The following is a 24,165-nucleotide window of genomic DNA, read 5'->3' on the forward strand; positions in this document are numbered from 1 at the left end:
GTAAACTTGGGAAAAGGACATCTATTACAACTCAGTTCGTATCTGGCAGGTTAATTTTAAAACTGCAAGAGGAATCCCCTTATTTATTTATACATAAACGCATAATTTCATACTCCCAAAATTCATAGTGCACAGGCAGGAAAGCGTGTGATTATGTATTAGCAAGTAGATTTTTCAAGACTAGCTTCCTGTAGCATCTTCAAATTTAAGGGAAAATGACATTACTAAGGAAACTTCAAATCATTAAAGACCACTGTTTCCATACCTCTTTTCTCTTCTTCGCAGCGGTATAAAGGAGATTCTGTGCTGCTGTTGTAGTGCATGCATAATCCTCAAATACATCTAGCAAATAAAAAAAAAGGCAAAAAAAATTTCCTTTTCTGAATGACATAATAATAAAATTGTTATAAACCATCTTGTTTGTGGGATATCACAAAATCAGGAATCAGGGTGAATATGGAACTTCAAAACTATTGACACAGTTGTCTTCACGTTGTGGTTAAAGAGTCAGACCCAAGCTTATGTCACATAGCTTATAAAAGCATTTACTTCATGCCTTCCAAATCTACTGACCACTCATCATTCCCTTTACTAGGAATGTGTTATTTATTCATTAATTCTTTTGAGACCATGTAATTTAAGGGATGAAAAATAATAGCTTTTTTTTAATTAAAACCACTCTAGGAAGAACAACAATGTATTCCAGTACCATCTGTATACCATATGTACACAATTTTGGTTTGATTTTATTAAAACCTCATGGGAAACTTCTTGTATGTAAAAACTACTTGGACCTGGGATAGTTTTAAATCTGCTGGAAGTCGAAGCTTTTTAGCTTCGTTCATTAGAAGTAAACTTCCTTTAATCATATTGAAAATATAATTTATATATTGAGAAAAAAAAAACAATCTGTGCTGCCAAACATATTCTAATCCAAACATACCTACACAAATTGAATTACATAAAAAGATCTAAAAAGGTAATCTTAAAATGTGGTTAAAATTACACACTAACTTTTCCTGAGAACTTGAAGATAAAACATGATTAAGAAATACTACCAGACTACTGAAATTCTTGTTCCAAACCCAAATGTGCCTCACTAAACTTCAACTTAATGTACTTTCATGCTTGGTTTTGTTTCTTTTACTTTCAACTATACAATCTAAATCTGTATTTAACTGTCTCAGCTACATATAAAAATAGGATTCACTCCTTACACAGAAAGAACTGGATTCATTTACCAAAAAGCAGCAATGTATTTGTACACCAGTGATCAACACTATATCGTGATTAATTTTTTTGCATAACAACCCTCCAAGTTTTTTAAATTATTCTATGCACATTTAAATTCTGTTTTCACATATGCTAATCCCAAATCAACTAATTAAAAGTTCCCATATGTTACATATCTCCGTGGTACCCACCTTACTGGAGTTTTCCAGCAAAATTTGCTGTATTTTTGAGTACCTTTTGAAAGAATACATACATCTAATTATCTGACAATTTAGTAATAATAATTGGGAAAAAAAATGCTGAAGACATTAGCAATTTTCAATAGGGAAAGAGCAAGTCAGGCCTCTTCTGGTCAAAGTGAGAGCTGCAAGAGCTTGCAGACATCTGCAATTCGGGACTCTGAAACTGGCATTAAAAAGTGAGCAAGCCAGTCTATTTGGGCTGCACTGAGCACACGTGAAGTAGAAGAAAACGTTAAGTGAATCATTTAGTTTAAAGCTACCAGCCAAACGGCCAAAACTCACTTGATCTGCCTTCTTCTTTTAACTACAGAATGGTGAGATTTAAGAAACAGATTTTCTTCTTCCTATTGTTCGGGACACTGGTGAAGACAGAGACATTACAGTGGCCGTGCTGTTAATTGAGACTATAGTGTACAGTTATGATGAAAGCAGAAAATAAATGCTGAACACAAACATTTACCAAATTTCATGCGGATATATTCATACGGATCCTCTTGCCAGAGCTCTTCATCCTCGTCTTTGTAGCACATTAGAGGGAATATCACTTCTTCTGTTATACTCTAATATCAGGGAAGTCAAATACATGTAAGTACACATAAAATCAAATCCCTCCACTATGCACTAATTTACTAGACCTACTTTTCTGAATAGCAAAATTCTTTTAACCAGTCCTCATTTATTTTGGCTAACAGAAATAAACTTACAATATATATATATATATATTTTCCTTTTGCAACAGTCCCAGACAGCAGTAATTATTTAATCTAACTTTATATTAATACAGTACCACACACAAAATATACTTCAGGATGTAGCCTATAACAGCAGAACATCACATTCTGCAGAAGAATCTCACCAATCCAACACTCAACATGAGAATGCATTTCAAAGTCCCTCTTAACGCTCATGGGATTAACTGACTACAAGAGGGGAGCTTATGATATGCAAAAATAAAAGCATGAAAATCACTTTTCACTTTTTCTTAGTTCACTTCTAAAACATGTCCTCGAAACAGAGTTCAGTTCCTTATAGTTCATGTTGTCTTTGCCCACTATCTTTGCACAACAACCAATTACGAATTTCCAAATCTATAGACAATTCTGAACACTAGCAACGAATAAAAGCCAGAATATGGCAGATTTCAAAAATAAAAATAAAGAATTTACGGAACAGAATCTTTAACTGAGTTAACAATATCTGCAATAAAAGGTAGTTATCATACTGAAAAAAAACCCAATCACATTTCTGTAGAAATGCTGTTTTCTGCCCAGATCCATTGCTGCATGAAAGATTCATGAAGCCTACTTTAAAACTGCAAAACTGCTGGGGATTTTTTGTTTGGTTTTTTTTGTTTGTTTTGGTTTTTTTTTTTGTTTTTGTTTTTTTTTTTAATCACTCTGATGACATGCAGTTTTTATGACTGGGTTTTATACACTGACCTTCATGTGTGGCTTCATTTGCTTCCATGTTACAGAGTGAATAACCCCTTGGTTCAGATAATTTAACGTTAGCTGAAGAACACGTGGTGCAACATAGTCTTTTTGCCTGTATTGGTCTAAGATTCTTAAAAGAACCTGAAGAAATGAAAAAGTGGTATTTTTAAATGAAGACTGAAAATTCTCTCTCATGCACAGACACGCAGTGCATCTCTTCAGTGAACATACATGGACAGATTAATTAGTTTTACAGTAGAGGTTCTAGTGCTAGTAATCACTGTAATGCCTTTGATCCAAAAATCAGAAGTCATTTAAACATTAAGGAGCTAATCCTGCTAGCATTTATGTACATGTTTGCCTTTACTACTAGCCCCACCGTGTGATCACTTGTGATTGTAAACCAAAGATACACTTCAGTATTCACAGGCTGACAGTTTACACAGGCCTCAGCAAAATTAGGAACAGATAAAGAAAAGGCACAGTGAGATTTTTCAAACTGGTTGGCTTCTAAATCCATTAGTGGCGTCTCTGCTCCCTTTTTAAGGACAGGCCCCTAAAGAAGACAAATTACTTTGGAAGAACAGTGATAAGAATAGAAATTCTAAACTAGAAAAGAAAAATAGGTTAGCACCTAAATCTGTGAATCAGAAGAGATGCAAAACCCTTAACTTCAATTACCCGTTGTAACCATCAGGTAGTATCACCTAGCATGCTATCACAAACTCTATCACACAATGTTTCCTTAATATAAAGGCTTGCTCTACTAAGAGGAACCTACAGTATAAAGCCATTAATCTGCACTAATGGCAGATGAACTACTAAGTGTTAATAAGCATAAAGAACTGGAACGTACCTGAATAACAATAAAGACCATTGGCAATGCATAAAAAAATATTGAGTCATATATTTGCAGAAGGACAATTCTGCTTCATAATTCTTCACAACACTATAATAAACTTTATTTTGAACATAACTCCTTCCTTAGGAGTACTAAGTCTTATCTCAAGTCTTTTATATGATAGGCTCCTTGGGCAAGAATTGTCTATATCTCATATAGACTCTAGCATGATGTCAGCACTTAACAACAGATGAATAAGTAATGAAGACTTAGCAATGTAATATTCACAACAAAATTCTTACTAACTCTGTGAGGAAATGTGACAAATCAGCATTTAAGAGCCAGAAATGCAAGAACTGTGCAGATTGTCCAGTTCATTTGTCTTGAAAGCTAAACTGCTCCCTCTACTACATAGCCTAATCTCTTAACAGACAAACTTTAAGTATTTCAAATGGCAACAGCCCATGGAAGTCTATTTTTCCACTCAGGAGCTAAACATTGCAAGGAGTTTAGAATAGATATTAGACTGTTTACTTCCCTTTTCTTTTCATTTAATGCTTACAGCCTTACCTTCCTCTCTTTAGTTCTTAATATTTACATATTTATACTGAATTAATACACAGATGGATTAACTATTCTGTTGTCAAACTGGATGGAGAAAAGTAATTTTGTTTTGCAGACAATCCTGGTATTTTGAAACCTAGTTTAAATTTGACGTGAAGTGACAACAACAGCCTGGCACCCTCCATCAAAGACAGTGGAAATTTAAACTGTAAGAAGCCTGCAGATGCCACGTCAGGGATACTTCATCTGACGGCATGCTGAGGAGCCACATATTCTGGAAATACACATTATCTAAACACTTGTCACTTGAAAAACAGCATTCCCAGGTGTTTTGCAAGGTTTACAGACCAAATGCAATCAAGAGCCCAGAATCATGAGTAGGACAGCGTACTGCATTCTCCTGGCTTCTTAGAAGCCTGTTTGGAATATGTAACCCAAAAGCCTGGACAACCAAGAGCTTTGGTTGAGTCAAAAGCCTAGGAACTACCACTCCTAGTCATCTAGTATATGGTGGGATGAATGAGAAACAGGACGAGCTCTGCCAAAAATATCTGAGCTTGGGAGCCAGCACTCCCAGTGCTTTAGGCACCCAATTGCTATAGCTGTTCCACCAAACCAGGGAGATGCTGGAAACCTGGAAGCCCATGTTCTCAGGGGCTCACAGCTGAGCTGGCAGAAAAACACACAGAACTCTGATGGGAACTACCTCTCTTCTACACGACTTTATCAGAACTGAACTGTCTCCACAACACCATGTTAATCACAAATAATTAGAATTCCCCAACAAAAATAATTTCCTTGCAAACTGAATTTATGCTATATTTTCATAAAAACACTTTCTAGGTATAAAATAACTTTTATTGCTGTTCTCTAGACACCTTCTAATCTGCTTGTATCTTCCTGAAATAAAACAATATCATTGGATTACTGCGCCTAAGTTGTTTGCAGCAAAAGCACTTACTAAAGACTGGGCTGAAAATACACCCTTCTATGACATGAGGCCTCTGCATCAATAGTTTTTTTTCTCAGCTATATCTAGAACCTTTATACATTACGATAACACCATTTTATCAGCACTCGTCTTTTCTGAGAATTTTCCTGCAGGGTTTTTCTTTTTGAATTGCTGAAAATCTGTGTTATTATACTTCAGTTGTATGGCAATGAGTTCTAAAGAACTTCTCAATCACTGTAAGGAAAACCTGTCCGACTCTTAATTTTTCTTTAATGAATGAACGTCAATATGAGCACACTGTTGAAAACAATACATTTGTTCAGCCAAAATGATCTAATTCAGAAACAAATGAACTGTACTTACCTCTTGTATGCCCACAGCATAGGTTTTTAAAAAAAACTCTGAGAATTGAAAGTATTCTTTAGTTACATTTCCAGGACTTCCATATCTTTAAAAAGAAGAGAACACACATATTTACATTGTGAGAACTCCGATGCCTCAGGAAGACACAAAACTTTCTAAAACACAAAGGAGCCTGAGTAGTCGCCCATCCCCAAAGGAACGCTTTCCCATAGGCTCCTTCTAAGTCATTATTTCCCATATAATGCCCCACTTCCCTTTTCTTTTCTTAGATTCTCATAAGGTACAATACTAGACACAAGCAAATATAGCCGCCTTTTTGTCACAAGCTCTGTAATTTCCATGTTTATGGATTTCTTTCCAAATCTTCCCCTGCCTTTATATTTGAGAACATAAGCGCTTGTAGCTGGATGTAGTAACAATAACCAAAAAAAGTGGGAAAAAAAGCGTTCTTTTCCTGTGGGGCTAGTTTGTTATCATCTTAGAGAGCCAAATCATTTCACTAAGAGCTCAGACCAGTTGCTGTGCCAGTGCAAGGCAGAGGACAGCAGCAGGAACACCTCTTTGGTGACCATGAGCTATTAAACCCACTAAACTGTCTTGTCTAATTGCACCTGAAGTAGTGTTACAAATTTGTAACCCAAATTTAGTTTTTAATCAGTTTGTTACCGTTTAAAAAGACGAGCTACAATATGCAATGCCCACTTCTTGCATTTCCACCACACCAGCTCCGGTCTATCATCTTCATCAATTTGCAAAGTCTCCTATAAATAAATACATTTATTTTAAATTAGCTGTGTGTATTGTTGAGAGAAATGATGCTTTAATCATTTCTTCCTGAGTAAACGAATACAAATTCATATTGACTAAAGCTTTGGTTCTGTTAGCAGTTATATAACATTAAGGAACTTCCAAATATCTTAATTAGTCACTATAACTGCGTATGTGAAATACTTGTACAATGCCTGTACTTTAATTTTCAAAATTATGCATATTTTAAAAATGGAAACTCTCACATATAATTGACTAAACAGTGGCATGCAACTGGCTTAAAAATAATGAATGATACTAACTCCTCTAAATATATACACCCTAACAATATACTAACACAAAAGCTATTAAAACAATGTTAAGGTTGTGAAATAAATATCTAAAGAACTTAGGAAACGCCAGTTAACATTGTACACATACAAACAAGAATTTAATTCCTATTTTTATTTTGTTCAAGAAATATAAGGACAGATGAAAGAAAAAGAGAAACGGAGACAAATGATGGGCTTGTGATGAGCTTTTGGTTCTTGTTTGAGAGATCTGGCTAAAATATTTGGAAACTTCCAACGTATCCCAGATTGGAATTTACATGGTGTCAATTAAATTCTGACAGCTTACACGATCTTCCTATGTTTCTGTCAGAAACACCACTTATTCCAGAGATACGAATCTTAAATAGATGACCTCTTAAAAAAAAAGAACACTTAGAAAACCTTCACGTTGACTGTTCCTCAAATGCCAAGACACAGGGATCAGAGTTCTTTAGAAAACTAAAACTTACCGGAGGTACATTTCTATCAATGATAGTACGGAAGAACTCCATCCACTGAGTCATAGTCTGGTTATTCAGCAACTGGAGCGGCAACACATACTGCAATAAAAAACACAGTCATGAAATACTAATTTTCTCTGAGAAAGTTCGAAGATGTTTCTACAGTAGTTACATTCTGAGGAAGATGAGCTTTTAAGTAAAATTAAAACTAATTAGGTTAGATATCAATACTGCTCTAATTGCATCCTTCTTGGCACAATTTACAGAGGAATTTTGGAGCAGACACTATTTGAGGAAAGCTCCTTGGTCTGAGAACTTGGTAATTCTTTTAATTTTTTCCTCTTGTTCACAATAGCCCAGCTGACTTTTAGGGACCACTGCAGCAGCTATACTACAGGGCTTGGCTAAACCAATAGCATTTTAGTAAGTGAAATGTACTCTAATTACTACGTGGCTACTATCTACTTAGTAAATCTTACTTCTCTATAAAATCCAAAGCAAAGTGACAATATTCAGGTAAGCTATTGAAAAGTGAAATAGGATCTCAGGATCTTTTTAATCCTCCCCACACCTAATAACAAACTATTTTAGCTTTTTAACCCCCAGTAAGAATTTTCAGGCTGCCCCTTTCGCAGGATCTTGTTTTGTTTCTCATTCTCTAGAAGTACGTCCTCACCAAACTCATCTTTGTAAAAGCCAAACTCATCTCTGTAAAATGCATGTGCCTCCATAAATAATTTCTGCCAGATCTTCAGAAGATAATGAGAAATGCCACCTACTGAAGTGCACTCTTTGACAATTATACTACAACATGCACTACTGACACTTTCAGACGCCAACCAGCACAGTCTAGATACCTATACAGTTTATATTAGGTTATGTGTGACTTCATAAAAACAGGAACATTGCTCCAGTAAGCTTACAGAGAGGATGTGCAGAAGTACCTAGGTTCATCAAAAATTTAATCTGGGGGATCATGTGACCAGTTTTTAAGTAGAAAAATCTATAAAGATCATATTTTTGTAAAAACTGTTTATTCTTTATGACTTTTCCCATCCAAATTGGTATTCCTCTTCAATCACACATGAGTGTACTGAAAGGAGTCGTTGTGCCCAACAAAGCAAAAGTTTCGGTTTTCCTCTACACAGATGCCAACCTGAACAAAAGCATAGAAGATTTTTAAGATTTGTTTCTGAAGCAGTACAGAGTAATGGGAGTTATCAGGCAGAAGCTGGATCATCTGCTGCTGAATCCGAGGCAAAAATATTTGCATTGCTGCTATGAGAGGACCTTGTTCCTCTGCTTTTCTGCATCTGCAAAGGAAACAAAAATGTTGGTCCAGGATCTACACACTGGAGATTCTAATGCCTATTCCTCACCAGCAATTTAATTTCTGTACCCTAAAAAAAATTAATTAACATCCAACACTCACTCATTTACTCTCCCCTTCTCTAGCCCGCAACTCAACAATTTGAGCAAATTCTCCGACTAGGAAAAACAACAACTGTTACCTTATATAAATGCTGTTATTAGGAGGAAGAACTAATGTTCTTTACTACTGAATTGTCAGCTCAGAGGAGCAGGCACTTGAATTTTTCTGACACTCGTATCAATGCCAAACCCAAGTTGGGTGCTGAAGAAACAGGAGTCAATAGCAATTGAAAGGGAAAGACCATTCCTTTGTTTTGAAAAGATTTTCTCTTTCTCTGTTTACATTTCTTTTACATACGTTTCTAAAAGCAAATAATTTAAAAATAAAAAAATGAGTGAGAGAACATTCTACGCTTATCCTAATCTACACTTTCTGGATTTAGACTATCAGGAGGATGGTACAGGTAACAATATGCAATAGGAGTATATGACAACGACAGTACTGTATTCATGGCATAGAAGTAGAAAATAATTTGCATTCATATATGCAGAATTTGGTGAATCTCCAAACAAAAGAAGTTATAAACATTTAAGAAATTTTTCACAGATGGGTTAAATCAGATCAAAAGTACAAAGCCTCAAGAAAAAATGTCAGTAAATTCATACAGATTATTGCTGGCATCTCTGCTTTCAATTCGCTGAAGATATAAAGATGATTAATAGTTTTCATTTATTTGCAGAAAAGGAAGCATATGATAATTATTAATCCCCATTTTCTATCTGAATTCCTTGTAGAACTGCCAGTGCTTTTAAGAATGACGTTCTCAGTAATCAGCTGGGACTAAAAGTACTGATTCTTCATCTACTGATGGACACCAACTTACTCGTAATTCTTCACCAGCTCATACAGGCACAGGAGGCTCCCAAGCCAACTCCCACTGTTCTGAGACTGCAAGTAGTAGCCTATCTTGTCTACTACAGCTGTCCAATGGCCAGGAAAGTCATATGTAATGATAGCATGGAGGCACCTTGCCAGCTGGGCTCTACGGCAGGAGGGAAAAAGAAATACATTATAAATAAATAAGATCATGGTATGGTGTTTAAAAGGATAGATCCCAAATCTTGGTTTACTGGCCACAATATACATATTACCTAACTATCATACATATTTTAACAGCACTGAAAGAGTTCTGAGGAGCCGCAGAGGAAAAGCAAGAAAAAAAATCCCAGGGGATTTAACTTTAAGGAAGAAACTAATTTCAGAACACTTTAGCTACTTTTGTCCCTTCCTTTTCCCTCTCTACACCCATCAGGCAATACTTGAAAACAATTAATTGCTCAATGAAACCAGCTAGCTTTGTACTTTGAAAATGAATGTTTATACTTCTACATGCTTATGAGGCTGAAAGCAACCATAAAAACACACATTTGTACATTTTTATTAAAAAATATTGGCTTGTGTTATGATCCAAGCCAGAGTTTCCTCATGAAATTACAGGATCTTCTAGAACACCACTTCTCAACCTCTGAAGCACATGGTAGAGCCAATTAGGTAAAAACATCTTACTATTCCTCTCCCTCCGCATGCTTTTAGATGCCACTCACAATGGTGAGGCAACACAGGTTTGTTAATTGACTAAAGTAAGGTGTGACTGAAAACGCTGAGCAGCATTGAACTGGAAGCTGTAAATAAATACTCTTGGCTCTGCTAAGGAATTAAAAAAAAAAAAGTCCACAGAAAATATTGGTTCTTCTATATTTAGTTTCCCTTGGGTATCCTCTTGGAGTCTTTCACACAAGCAGCCACTATTACAAAGCAGTTCAATAAGGGGCCCTTCACCTACCAATCCTTTTAGCTTTGTACAAACTTACCTTGTCCCTCAAGCCTTTGGAGTTTGTGCTCATTGCTGATTTGGTTCCACCTCCCCCCTTATTCTCACAAGTAAACAGTGAAAAATATCAGTATTACAGCATCAGACTAGTTCCAGTAAAGTTTCTTTGACTTTTTTAGCCTCTGAGAAATGTACAAGTTTGGCCATTATTTAGAAACCCTCTATTTTATTCCAGATGATTTTCCCGGGGTTTTCAACAATCCTTTTAGATGTAGATCTTGGGGGGAAGAAAAAAAAAAGACCAACCTCCTCAAATTTCCATTATTTTGTGTTCTTTTGTATAAACTTAGCCTTGGCATTTATGACATAATGGAAGGGGAAACTACATGCCTTTATTACATTATCACAGAAACAACACGAGCTTCCTTACCTTGTAGCACAACCTTGGCAAGGAGCAACTACTTCTTTCAGTGGGGATTCTAGACATCTGTGTCAGAGCATGCTAGAAAAGCTGAACTGGAAACGATGTTTTAGTTCATTTTCCTGTCTCAGTGCAGGATCTAAGCAGTCCCAGCAGGTATTTGTCTAATCTATTTGTAAAGACCTCTAGTGACAGCAATGCTATAGCAGCCTAATGCGTTCCAGTGTTTCATTATTTTTTTAAAGTGTTTTCTCTAATCCTAATTTCAATCCATAGACAAGCACTCCTCCTCCAGATATGACTACTGACAAAAAAAGACACCTCTGGGCACCTAGCTGGTGGAGAGGAGGAGGAGACAATAGGAAGATTTTCTTCTGTTTTGCAAAGATGAACATCTATACACTACAGCCTAATCCCATCCTATCAGCTTCACTTTAATTAGAGTGGTGAACAATCATAGACTGTAGTATGTCTGTGAATCTTAACTATTCTTCCAGCAAAAGAAGAGAACAGCATTTTTTTCATTCTTTCAACATCTTAAAACCAAGAATGCTAGCACACATTTAAATACTAGGATTACATATAAAAAATTGCAAAAGTAATTGAGAAAAGGGCTACTAGAAAAAAAAAAAGATCTCGAGCAGTATTTCTCTGAATGGGTAATTCCGTGCTACAGATAGCCCTCTACACTATCTGCTCTGAATCAGCCAAACAGGCAGGCTGTCACTACAGCAAGTGTTAGAAGACACTTTAAACTACATTGTAAAAGGACAAATCACATTACAGAGCTCTTAGCCAGGTTAACACATTTCTGAAAAACAAGTGCAAATAAATGTGGTAAAATTTACTTTTTCAAATGCAAATTTTCAAATGTTACATTTTCAAAAGAAGTACTTGCTTCATCTCCCAAGAAACTGAGATTCTCACATTAACTACATCCTGACTACCAGTCTGAAAACTTGAGCTACAGAAATATCTCTACACAATATAAGGTACCTCAATAAGTCAGGAGAACGAATTATTCCTTCTACAATGTTATCACGAATCTGCTGACGATCATTTTCATGAATGTTGAATGGAAATACTACTTCTCCAGGACGTGGTTCACGGTCCGCCCAGTACCATCCCACCATGTTCTTCAGGTAAATGGCAGCTAAATACAAACATTGGGGAAATAATAATTTAATTCTAACACATCTCCACATTACTCTGTGCTCAACACATAGTACAGCTGAAAGTAGAACAAAGAGTTGAAAAGACGACTGAAAACCACTGCATGAGTTCTTGACAATTATAGGCACTAAGCACAGCTAAGTCAGAAGACAAATTTTTTTATGATTCCACACAAGATCCAGCTCAAGTGGCTGGTCCTAAACAGAACAGGATAGCATTTCAGACAGCTTCTATTGGAGTGCATTCTTTATTACAGTAGTCTTCCCTATGGACATAATATTCCATCATTACAAACAAGCACACAAAAATCTATTTATCCGCATTTTTATTCATCCCTAAAACAACTACTCAAGCTCAGTAAGTGAAGTTTTGGAAGGCTTGTGTAAACAAATCACTGTGCACGCAGATGGGACGCTCTGCTTGGGGAAATGCCCAGTATGAAACTGGCACATGGCCTACCTTCTATTCAGACAGAAATGTTTGTTGTGCATTCCCTAAGCTTTAACTCACTATTAGGATTTCCCATAATCCCTTAGAGTTGTTCCCTTCTGTCTCACATGAAAAAACACAAAAAATAAAGTTAATCTTCAACTGAAAGTAAAGCAGCATTTATGCCTCGGTACTAAAATGCCTGTAGGCATTCTTTAGGAAACATAGGAAATATGGTATAAGACATTCTTAATAGACTCTTATCCCTGTACTATTTGGGCTGATTACTAGCTAGGAGTTTAAAGTATAAATAAGATATCCTTGGGTACAATCATTTTTCTTGGTGAAGACAAATTACAAAGTATGAAAACAAGTTGTTTGTAAAAGATTTCACAGGAGCAGGAGGAAAAACAGTTCTTTGTTTATGACGTGCCAGAATATTCAAACAAGAAACAGGTCCAGAAAGACCAGCCCAAGACTTTAATTTTCTTTGTCCATAGATTTGTTGTTATAGAAATTTCCCAGGGGAATCTGTCGACTTACATATGTAATTTATATGTGCTTTTCTATTTTATACAAGTACTTCGTAAAAAATAAAAAACCAAAAATTTTAAAAATCATGTTCTACATACTTGGGCTTTTTTTTCCCCCTGAACAATACTGAAATGAGAGATTAATTTATAAAATTAGCCTGATGTAGTCTAGATTAAGCATCAAACTTTACTACAGAATGGTTTAACAATGCCATTCAAAGTTGGATTATCTTTGAAAAAATAAACGCCAGCATGACAAACAGCATATGTCAGCATGCACTCGGGGGATTAATAGGATCTGTACAAAAAACCCAACAGTGCTTCTATGGGAAACGCTGTTCCATAGGATAAAAACAGAGCTGTGAACGAAACAATATTGTCATGGTTTAACTCCAGCCAACAACTAGGACCACGCAGCCGCTTGCTTACTCCCCGCCTCCCCCCCGGGTAGAGAGGGAGAAGAGGGAGAAAAGGAGGGAAAAGGGAAAAAACCTCATGTGTTGAGATAAAGACAGTTTAACAGAACAGTTACAGAAGAGGAAAATAATAATAACAACAACAATAATAATAGTAAAAGAATATACAAATTAAAGTGATACAACACAAGTTGCTCTTACCACCCAATGACTGGTTGCCCAGCCCATCCCGAGCAGCGATCATGGATTCCTGCCCCCCAGCCAACCCTTTTTTATATACTGAGCATGACATCTGTGGTCTGGAATACTCCTTTGGGCAGCTTGTCCTGTCTATGGTCCCTCTCAGCTTCTACAGGAAGCTGAAAAAGTCCTTGACCAATGTAAACATTACTTAGCAACAACTAAAACAGTATGCGTTATTGACATTCTTCCCATACTATATCTAAAACACAGCAGCTGCTAGAAAGAAAATAATCTCAGCTGAAACCAGGACAAGTATTCATCAATTTCTTGAAAAAGCTGAATATTTTCTGTATCTGTCAAAAATATTGGAGTAGTTAAAATAAATTATGAATATTTAGAACCTGATCTTACACAAATGTATACCGTAAAGTCAACTACATCACCATTCCTGAACTTACAAACAGTTGGGCAATCTTTTTAGACATGCTGAGATTATAAATTTATAACTTATCAGTGATGTGACCTTCCTTCGTATCTACTTTTGTGGGTGGACATCATAGATATTGACTAAGCATATGTGGCTACCCTTGACGAAGGGAACTGCGGGTTTTTTTCATTTTTCCAAAACTTTCATTTTTTCCAGGAAAAGGGATGCAAATAGAGAAACATGTATTCAAATGAGACTCAATTTTAACTTTTTTTTAAATTTCCACTTGTCTTGGCATCACTACTTCATGACCACCAGGAAAATGAAAGAATACCTAAGGCTCCCTGGGTACCCAGTTTTAAGCAGAAATCATTTTCTTTTCTTATCAGTATCACAGCAATCCAGTAGGGATCACTACAAACACAGAGAAGCCAAAGAAGGACTCTACCCTATATGCACAATTTTATCTGATCCTCTTGTAGGAAAGAAACAGCAAAGATAGACCCTTTTCCACATGTTTTCAATGTTCATGTTTTCAAGTTCAATGTTTTCAAACATGAACTTACTTACATTGCAACAGCTCAATACTCTCTTGAAATAACAGAGAGACTGAATTTCTACTGAAAGAAAATGAAACGAGGAATTTATCTCACCTGCTTGACGCACTGGAAATTCAACTTCATCTGATACTATGATTTGGAGTAGAGTTGGAGCAAAATTGATGATCTTATAGGACTGAAACACATATAAAACACAGTTAGAAAAACACTATGTTTAAAAAAGACCATATTACCAAAAGCTGAATAAGAAATACAAAATAAGGATTTTGCAGTGTTCTTTGACTCTCCTCATGAAGTATGAAAGTTTTTAGCACTTGAATTTATCCACATCTGCACCAATCCAAATAATCACTTGTAAAAGCCGAGCACATGACTGCACATGGGTGGAATAAGCATTGTGACAATGCTCTCTATTAGAGATTAGTGATAACGTATATTTAAAAAATTGTGAGACTGCATAATGAGAAACACTGCAGATCTGTCTTTGAATTATTTAACTTAACCTCATAAGTCAAATGGATATTGACATGCTTCATCAATACCTACTATTTATTTACAAAATAGATTCTGGTACAATAGCAATACTGGATTTTGAAGAGATTAAAAAAACATTTAAAATTATTTTCAAGTGTAAACAGCATCTGCCTTTGCCATATATTACACAGCTATCTTTTAACAAACTAGATGTATAGCGCGTCTTAACAGAAAAAAAACAACTGGGGAAACACAGCAGAATAACCATTTTTAATTAAAATCAAGCATAGGCAGATAACATTTCAAAACCCGCAGTCTTCCTGGGAACTTTTCAAACATTACATCAGTCATGGAGCTGAAGAATTTCAAAGAGAAAACAATGCTCACTGAACTTCTGAGCAGAGCATGCCAGATTTAAAAGATGTGAAAATCTGATAGCATTATACTGCTGTCATTCAACTGGGGTCCTCCAACATGAAGAATCGCGGACTTAGCATGGTGCAGTTACTACTAAGCCTTGGCAACATCAGTAGTTACTAGTAGGTCAGATCTTTCATCCATGTGCTTTACATTCAAAGAGAGATGTTTCTTAGGGCTAGATGGCAGAAGCTTTCTTTATTTCACCTTTTACAGTATTTCTTTCCAACTAGACTATGGCTGGGAGTTCTGTGGTTGTTTCCAGAGCTGTGCTTTAAGTACAAGTATACTGCATCTTCCATAAACTTTGCTGCATTCGAAAGCTGTGAAATAAGAGGTAGGTTTTACTCTTCATGTACCCAGTTCCTTGATCTAACATTTCCGTAACGAGGTAAAATTACATCGCTTTCATGATGCCTAAGTGTAACAGCTGCAACACAACACTATCATTCAATAATTTTACCAAATCACTTAACTTTCTGGCCCTCGTTTTACTCATTATAATGATTTTGTAATTCTAACCTACGTTGTGCTCAGAGACTCATTTGATGTTTATAGAGTAATCTAAGATCTCAGATAAAAGCAGTAACGGCAAATCAAAAGCATATTTTCCTGCAATTCCCTTCTCTAAAAAACTTTAATTATCCATAAGAAATGCTCTAAATAAAGTAAAAGCTGTAACAGACAGCACAGGAACTCCATTTATCTATCGACACGCTGAAATACCAGCTTTCAATGTCAGCTGGTTGAAGTGTACTGGATTCCAAAGATCACCCTTTAATCGAGTATCCTGGAGTCCAAAGTTTGTCCTTCAGTCACTACCGGACAGAATCCGTACAACGTTGGTGGGTTCTGACAGGGGCTGCAGTAGCCTCCAGCACTCAACACCCAACTTCCAGGGAGATAAGGAAAGCACAAGAAATCCCAGCAGCACAGAAAACCAAAAATGTGTGTGAACCCTTAATCATCTTTTTTCTTCTAAGTAGTGCCAATATGCTGTTCTCAGACCCAATCTACACACAGTTTTTACTACTATAAACACACTGATTAAGAATGCAACTGTTTTGGGGGTTGTTTTGTTGTTTTCTTGTAGTAATCCTACCAGTATCACACTTAGGGTGGATACACCGATAACAGCATAAATTCTTTCCCTTTCTTTGACCAAATAACTTTTACTGAATCTACATTAAAGTCACCACTACTCCAGGGAGCTTTATTAGTACCACTTGTGCTGGCATACAACTGCTATCCCTGAAGTTTTGCCAGGATGTACACAAATATGGTTATTTGGCCTGCGCAGCAAATCCTCTCAGCAAGCGCCTGGAGTGACAAAAGACATGTTATGCAGAAGGTACGCACAGTGTCTCAGAGGGGGCCCCATCCCTACCAGCACACTGCTATGAGGGTTTCTTTAGACTTTACACACTGACACCCCTCAAGAGATCACGGGGACACAGTATCAAGCTCCCACTAAATCCTTCTACTCTGTACTACTGTCATTAGCATAATTCACATTTTTATAAAGCTTCGTTTTCTACTCATTTATCAGAAACATAAATGCTGCAGAGATCAAAAGAGATTGTGTGCCCATTTTAGAAACAAGACACCCGATTCTATTGTAGTTGTGAAGCTCAAATACCATCCTGCTCACTTGTGCAGCAACAAACCCCATCAGGAAAACCACACACCGCTTGCAATTTTTGGAACAGAGGACTTTCTAAAAAGCTGCATGCAGCAACATTCTTTCTATAGCAGCACATTCTCGTTGGTTTAGCTGTCATGCTAACTGTGATCTGAGGATGTATCCTTTCCCTGCCTTGCTCGGGAAACCATACAACAGGCACCTGGACACTAGTGAGTAAAGGGCAGAGCAATCATCAGGTGTCCACTGTGTAAATGGAAAGAGACAAGGAAGAGACCTCGGAGCTGGATGAATTCATTTGTATTGTTACAGCCACACCTGAACTTTTACAAAGGGAGAGCAGGAATACCATCAGTCCAATGGAAGGAATGGAAAGCTAGCTGCCGATTTTGAAGAGCCATGCCCAGGAGCCGCAGGGAGGCACCAGATGGCTGAAAAAAGACCTTCAGCGCAACTCCCATAACACAGCACACCGCTTTGTGCAGTTTGTGAATAATTACAGTGCCTTGAATTCACACTGTTGTGATTTGGTAAAACTTTCTATGAAGGCGTCGATCAATGGGGGCATATGTTTATTTTGAAGGAGAAAGTAAAAGTTTTTGAAAAATAAACTTTCACTGAGTACTTACAAAGATTATTTTAAAGCTGTGTAAAACACATACTGACTGCTCTCGCATGAATCACAGATCAGGACATTTATGCTAAAAAAAAAATCTCATTTAATTTCCATTGTGATCAAGAGGATGGGATACAGCATGTGCAAGGCTAGCAGCTAAACTGGGAGAGGCATACAGCACTGGTAGGATACAATTGGGTAAATTTACAGCAATGACCAAGGAGATGCCTATGTCCCCACAGATCTTGTTCCATCTGTGCCCACTGTCTCAGGAGATCTGTGCACTGTGCACAACTTCCTGCACCTGGTCCTTTCACACCTTTGGCCTAACACACATTCTTCCCCGCCTCAGCATCACAGTTCCACTCTTCAAAACGTCAGAGAACAAATCAATTTTTTTGCCTGTTTCCTTTTCCATTTGGTTGGGCATAGAACAGATGATACCCAAGAAAGCCTAAGATGGGCCACTGAAAAACAGCAAGATGAACATCATCACATACAAAGGACTACAATACAAAGAGAGATAAGCTGGAAAAATATATAAAAATTTCCCCAAATGGATCCTACCGAAGCAAATACTTTTCATGTCTAACACTCAGATTTGGCTCCCAGGTTATGATGCATTATATATTACTAAACTCATTTCAGTAAGCATTATTCTTGTGTCTTGTTTCCTGTTGCATTTAAAGCCCAGAGCAAGCAACTGCTCCATAGTCACATCTGTCACTAAGCTTCCCATTGCTCTGATGACAACCACAGTGGCTGAATGCAGAACAGCACTAGAAGCTGTTTTTATCCCTGCAGAACAACAATGGGACGATCTAGGACAATGGATAGAGAAAACCAGAGCCTTCCCTCAGGTTCTGAAAGTGAAGCCACGACCATCCCTTCTCCACCAGCGATACACATTTCTTTCTCTGTACCTCTGAATCCAAGTATGGCATGTAAAAATTGCTGAAAAATCAAGGCACTACATCTTTATTTGCAAAGACAAATACACAGAAGAAATTTGTACCTTGAATACATATGAAATTACCTGTTTACAAAGGTTATTTTAAGGCTTACGTACATCTGATATGAATGCTTAACGATCTGGTTTACTGAGCTTTATTTTCTGTTTGCTGTGCACTGAAAATGTGTTACTTAAAAATTCCGTCAGTATTTGTCACACTCGGGAATATTTTCGCAGTTCTTAATACTATTTTCTCTCTTGTTTTTTACACTGTCAGTCACAGACAGCTGTTAAAACAAACTAGAACTTCAAAAGACACTTTCTTCTTTCCCTGTCTTACACACAAAGGTATTGTCTGGGGAGGGGAAAACACACAGTGTTTTCATACACAGGGAAAATAAGCATGTGTAAGAACCTACCTGAGCTTCTTTCCTTTATGGGTTCTGCTGTCAAATTCACTCAGTCTCAAGCAAACTCCGCTTTCCACGGAACTTCTAATCACGCAACTTCCTCATCAAATTGCTCTTCAATACAAATACCTGAGATTCCTTCCTCTAGGTAACAAGAGGTCTTCATTGTCACTTTCAGAGTCACCTTAGGATCCCTGTCCACTGTGGCAGCCAGCTCAACAAAGATATGGAAGCCCAACTTTATTCTGGACTCTTCTGCTTTTGGGCAGTCTTCTCACACTTCTTACTCTTCTTCCAGCACTGCTGCTCAGTTCCCATCAAAGTCAAATTCTGCAACTCCTTCTCGATATTTAAACAAACATCTATATTTCTGCAATTGTCTTCTTATTTTCCTCTCCGTTACAGGCCAAAGAGACATATTACAGCAAGTTGAGCCAATGAAGATTAATGCACAAAAATGGTGTGGTAATCCTATCTGAATTGGAATCAGAGATGACCTTGTACGTTCACACAATCAGACAGTACATTCCACAGCACTCCAAGAACTGGCACATGAAAGCAGTATTTAGCCATTTAAAAAAAAAAAAAAAGGAAATTAAAACCAGCAAAAATCCCTGAAGTCCATGAGACAGCTCTAACAAGAGGGAACAGCCTAGAACAGACATCAAAGAAAAGTGCACAGAAATTGAGTATCTTTCTTGATATAACTGACTGTTCTAAGAAGTAAAGTGTGATCGATAAACATGATCATAAGATGCACACCGATTATGATGTGACAGAGCTGAAGAAAAAAAGGGTGGGAGGGAACACGACACGAGAAAAGAAAAAGAGGGAGATGGAAAGATGTGTACACTTAGAAAATCAACAGGCTAACAGGGAAATTAAACAGTTACATGATAGAGGTTACTGACCTGGCAGGAAATTACTGCTCTAGTTTCAAGAATCACATTTCAGACAAATCCCGCACTTACATTTGTGTTCAGGTCACTGACAGAAGTGAAGTTTGTTGATGACTCAGAAGCAGCACGCATCATCCAAGCAGAAAGATCAAAAAAATTCTACTAAGAACTGAATGATCTTTAGAACTGCACCAACAAAAATGGAATGGGGTAATAAGACAAAGTACATGGTCATACACCCAAAGATAATAGCAATTTCTCCTAAAAGCTTCAGGTTTCTTAGTGAGGAACCATAGGATAAAAGGACCTCGGTATATTAAGTGATAAGAAATATGTACACATTGGACATGAAGAAGATAACTGTAATTTTAGGATGTATCAAATGAGGTATTAGGGGCATTGAGCATGAGACTTTCTTGAATGCTGCAAATACAAATGACCAAATTACACAAGAAAGATTAATTCAAATGGAAATGAGTATGCAGAAGAGCTGTGCTCTCCTATTATTAGATTTCATAAATTCAGTTTTATGATATTGCAGAGGAAATACAGCCTGTTGAGGCTAGGAAAACAGGCTGGTAGGGATCAGCCGTGGACAAATATGCCAGAGCAGGTACCAAAAAACCTATTCTAGCTAAGAAGTAAGATCGGCACAAATGGATATAAATAGAGCATAAATTAATTTAGGCTGAAAACCAACACTTATTTCTAGCTGCAGGAGGAAGAAAACTCACAAAGAGCCTTCCAATAGATATAATAAGGGGGGAAAAAGAAAGGAATCTTGATTCCATTTCTGAATGCAGTTAGATGATAATCCAGAAGGCAGACAGCAACTTCATTGATTTAGCTCTATCTTTACACAAGCGCAGGAACATACTGAAGAAAAAGAGGCATTTTCAAACATGCTGGGACTTCTTACAGGTAGGCAAGCTTTCATTCATTTTAACTCCATTCCCCACGCTCCACACTGTAAGCAAGCTATGGAGTTGGGACTATTATGATACTGTTCTAAAGGGCTATCTGTATTGGTAAAAGCAATGCAGTGCCTACAGAGAGGTGCTGTATTGGGGGACTAGTAGGATTTATACTCTCTGGGAAGCTCCTGTCACTACCTGGATTCAAACTTGAAAACCAACGTACACTGCTGATGGGGATAACACAAGAGAAGTTTTACCTCAATACCTGCTGGCGTGTCTCAGGAGCAGCACCAGTTTAACTAGCACATAGAATAATGGTGACCCCTATTCTGTTTGGCCAAATGTTGTATTTCCACTTCAAGTACTTATTGTTGGAGGGTTTTCTGTTTGGTTGGTGGATCGGTTCCCTTGCTAGGGCAAGATAAAAGCTAGAACAGCATCTGGATTCCAGTACTTGCAGGAGCACAGTTACATGTCAACACTATCATTAGATACACTGCGTCTGACAAGTCGCTTTGAAGTCTCGCTTCAAAAGCATTGAAAGGCTTCAAGATGTCGAAGGCCCACGTTCAGCAACATTCCTCAGGAGCACTTTTGTTTCACTCATCCAAAGAGTCATGTCAAACTACCAACGCTGCATCAGTACATTATATCAGATACATCATGCTTCATTTAGTAACAGGAAGCCTACACAATAATAGGTATGTCTTAATTTCAAGATTCACTCTTTATAATAGTCAGAAAAGAGAAAATGTGTCACCTATTTTAAATAAAAATATGTATCTCAACCTGTGCTCAATAAATACACTTGCAATCTTGAAACTAAAACCCAGGTCTTTCACGCAAATTGCATTATCCATCACTTGAACTTAAAACATGTCACCGGTGTCAGTCTTAAAACACTTTTAAAACTTCTCCTGAGCCTTGCAGTACTTATTGGTGATGTTAAAATGACAGTGTTAGGAGCAGGACCCAGGAACCCAGACAGCTGCCTCTTTGTTCTGAGCCTGCCAAACACGCAGCAATTCATTATTGTAGTTTTGATTCCCGTGCAACAGGCTGCTGACAAATATTTATACTTTCCCTCTCAGTCCTTAATAGCAGGGATAAAAATAGGTACTGATGAATTTTTAAAGTTACTACGCCAAATGAAGAAAAAAAGTTTTGCATTTTTATCTAACTATCCACAAGAGCATTCTCAATGTCCAGCACTTAATCCACCGATTTACTAAAGGAACTTGCCAACTGCTAAAGCAAGGATTAGCTACAGCTAATTCAGAAGGAGTTTTAAGTTGCCTAAATAGAAAATCAAGCCAGAGTAGCAGTAATTCCTGAAAGCCAATTCTCACTGACCGTTTTGTTAACATACCAATGCAGTCTAAAAAAATCCAAGACCTCCAATAGAACCAAACAAATATTCCATCGAATTATAGAGGTTAAAGTTTTATTTATGCTGCGTAAAGGAACTTTCTCCTTTTTCAAACATCCAAATTGAGACTGCGGTCACCGTGTTGATTCAGTGCATACCGGCGCTACATTAACCGTGGGATGCTGTGACAAATGCTACCCACAAAAATCCAATGCGCCTTTCCCAAAGTTTTACTTGGCGTACTGCTGGACAGGACAAAAATCAGTCCCCAAGAGTCTCTGCTGTCTGTCACCTGTGAGAGCAAGACAGAGCGACCTGGGCAGCGCGGAGCCCAGTGTCGTGCCTTCCAGCACCCAGCTCGGGCCACGCCGAGGATGAGATCTGCCGCACTTCGCCCCGCTGCGCCCTGCTCCCCGGGTCACGGCACTCAGGACAACACTGACTGCAGGCGGCGATCCCGCCCAGCCAACGGGCACCCACGCACCGGGGGCCACCAGGCACCCACGGACTGGGGGCCACCTACGGACCAGGGGCCACAGACCACCCACGGACGGGGGGCCGCCGGGGCGGCGCTCCTCGCCCGGCGCCCAGGAGGAAGCTCCGGGAGCCGGCAGCGGCAGACCCCGCCCCGGGGGTCCCGGCAGCCGGAGCGGGGCGGGTTTGCTGCCCGCCCGCCAGGCCTCCCTCGAGCGGCCGCTGACAGGCAGCTCCGGCGGGGGATGCCGCCGCCGGCCTAGCCCGGCTTTCCGCTGCAGCCGCCCCGCGGCCCCTCGCTGCGGAGCGGAGCCGCCCGGTACCGGCGCGGAGCGGGGGGCCGCCGCGACCCCCCCCGCCCCTGCCGGCGGGTCCAGGCGACCCCATACCGGGCGGCGGCCGGGTCTGAGGCGCGGCCGGGGGCGGAGCTGAGGCGCCGCTGAATTCCCGCTCACCTGATCGAGCTCGTTCTCGGCGGCGATGCGCAGGTTGGGGTCGATGGTGCCCCGCAGGGCCTGGATGATCCTGTTGGGGTCCATCTTCCCCCTTCCCGCGCCGGCGGGCAGCGCTCCCCCGGGGGCTGCGGGAGGAAGAGGAGCCGCCGCCGCCGCTCGCGCTGCCGCCCCCCCCCGGGCCACAATCGCAGGCTCGCGCGCCCCACCCCCTCCGGTTCCTCTCCGGAGCCATTCACCGGTTTGCGACAGCTGGGTATCGGGAAGCGGGGCACTGCTTTACGGCCGGCTGCGCGCAGAGGTCCGCCAGAGGCGGGCGCCATGTTGTTGTACGGATAAAAAAAAGTCCTCCGGAACGGCTCGCCCGGTGGGCGGTTTCCGGGATGGAGCTGCCGTGGGGGCGGCTGTGGGGCCCGCCGCGCCCCGCTCCCTCAGGGAAAAGGCGGCCGCAGAAGGGGATGCCGCTGCCACCGCGGTGCGTGTGGAGCTGCTGGCTCCTCTGCCGCATCCAGGGGCGCCTGCCCCTTTCTCCGTCCCTGGAGACGCCGACAGGGGACGGGCCCGGCGGCACAGGGCCGCGGCGGGGAGCGGGCGGCCGGGCCCACCGGTTCAGGCTGTCACTGCTGCGGGGGTGCTGAGGTGCCGCCCTCCCTCCGCCGCCCCTCGGTGGCCTCTTGCTGGGACCTCACGGGGCGGCGGCGGCGGCGCCGGCGGAGGCACAGCGGCCCCACAGGCCCGGGGGATGCTTCCAGACCCCTCTCTCTGTGCCAGAGCGGACTTTCACTGCCCTTAAAAAAAATACATATATATATATATAAAAAAATCCTATATTCCTTTCTTAATAGCTTATTCCTTTTTGTAGTAGTTTCCCAGCTCGAGTACCGGGCTTGATTGCCCGGTATTTGCCACCTCATGAGCTGGTGGTACAAGAATTAAAGTGAGAACGCCAAAACTGAACAGTGGCATGGTCAGTGAGAACTGACGTTATCCCCCCGGCTACCTAGGTACCTCGGGTATGTGCTGCCGCACG

The 24,165-nt window shown here is 39.5% G+C and overlaps 1 protein-coding gene across 3 annotated transcripts in view; it reads right to left on the reverse strand.

The window, feature by feature from the left end:
* The window catches only part of IPO8 (importin 8), a 48,842-nt gene extending 25,502 nt beyond the window's left edge, over positions 1-23,340 (reverse strand). For 2 of the 3 annotated variants that reach the window (XM_063319136.1, XM_063319154.1), the window contains exons 1-11: positions 23,139-23,340; positions 14,607-14,688; positions 11,789-11,945; positions 9,424-9,582; positions 8,325-8,481; positions 7,178-7,267; positions 6,295-6,389; positions 5,629-5,713; positions 2,915-3,049; positions 1,936-2,035; positions 266-342 (exon numbers count right to left, since the gene is read on the reverse strand). In XM_063319136.1, the coding sequence (XP_063175206.1) occupies positions 266-342; positions 1,936-2,035; positions 2,915-3,049; positions 5,629-5,713; positions 6,295-6,389; positions 7,178-7,267; positions 8,325-8,481; positions 9,424-9,582; positions 11,789-11,945; positions 14,607-14,688; positions 23,139-23,222 (1,221 nt within the window). In that variant the 5' untranslated portion in view covers positions 23,223-23,340. Of the gene's footprint in view, positions 1-265; positions 343-1,935; positions 2,036-2,914; positions 3,050-5,628; positions 5,714-6,294; positions 6,390-7,177; positions 7,268-8,324; positions 8,482-9,423; positions 9,583-11,788; positions 11,946-14,606; positions 14,689-19,033; positions 19,570-23,138 lie in introns of all 3 variants that reach the window. The other variant, XM_063319145.1, reaches the window with a different exon arrangement.
* Positions 23,341-24,165: the final 825 nt, after the last annotated feature.

The sequence above is a fragment of the Chroicocephalus ridibundus genome, chromosome 1 (assembly GCF_963924245.1).
Source record: "Chroicocephalus ridibundus chromosome 1, bChrRid1.1, whole genome shotgun sequence".
NCBI lineage: Eukaryota > Metazoa > Chordata > Aves > Charadriiformes > Laridae > Chroicocephalus > Chroicocephalus ridibundus.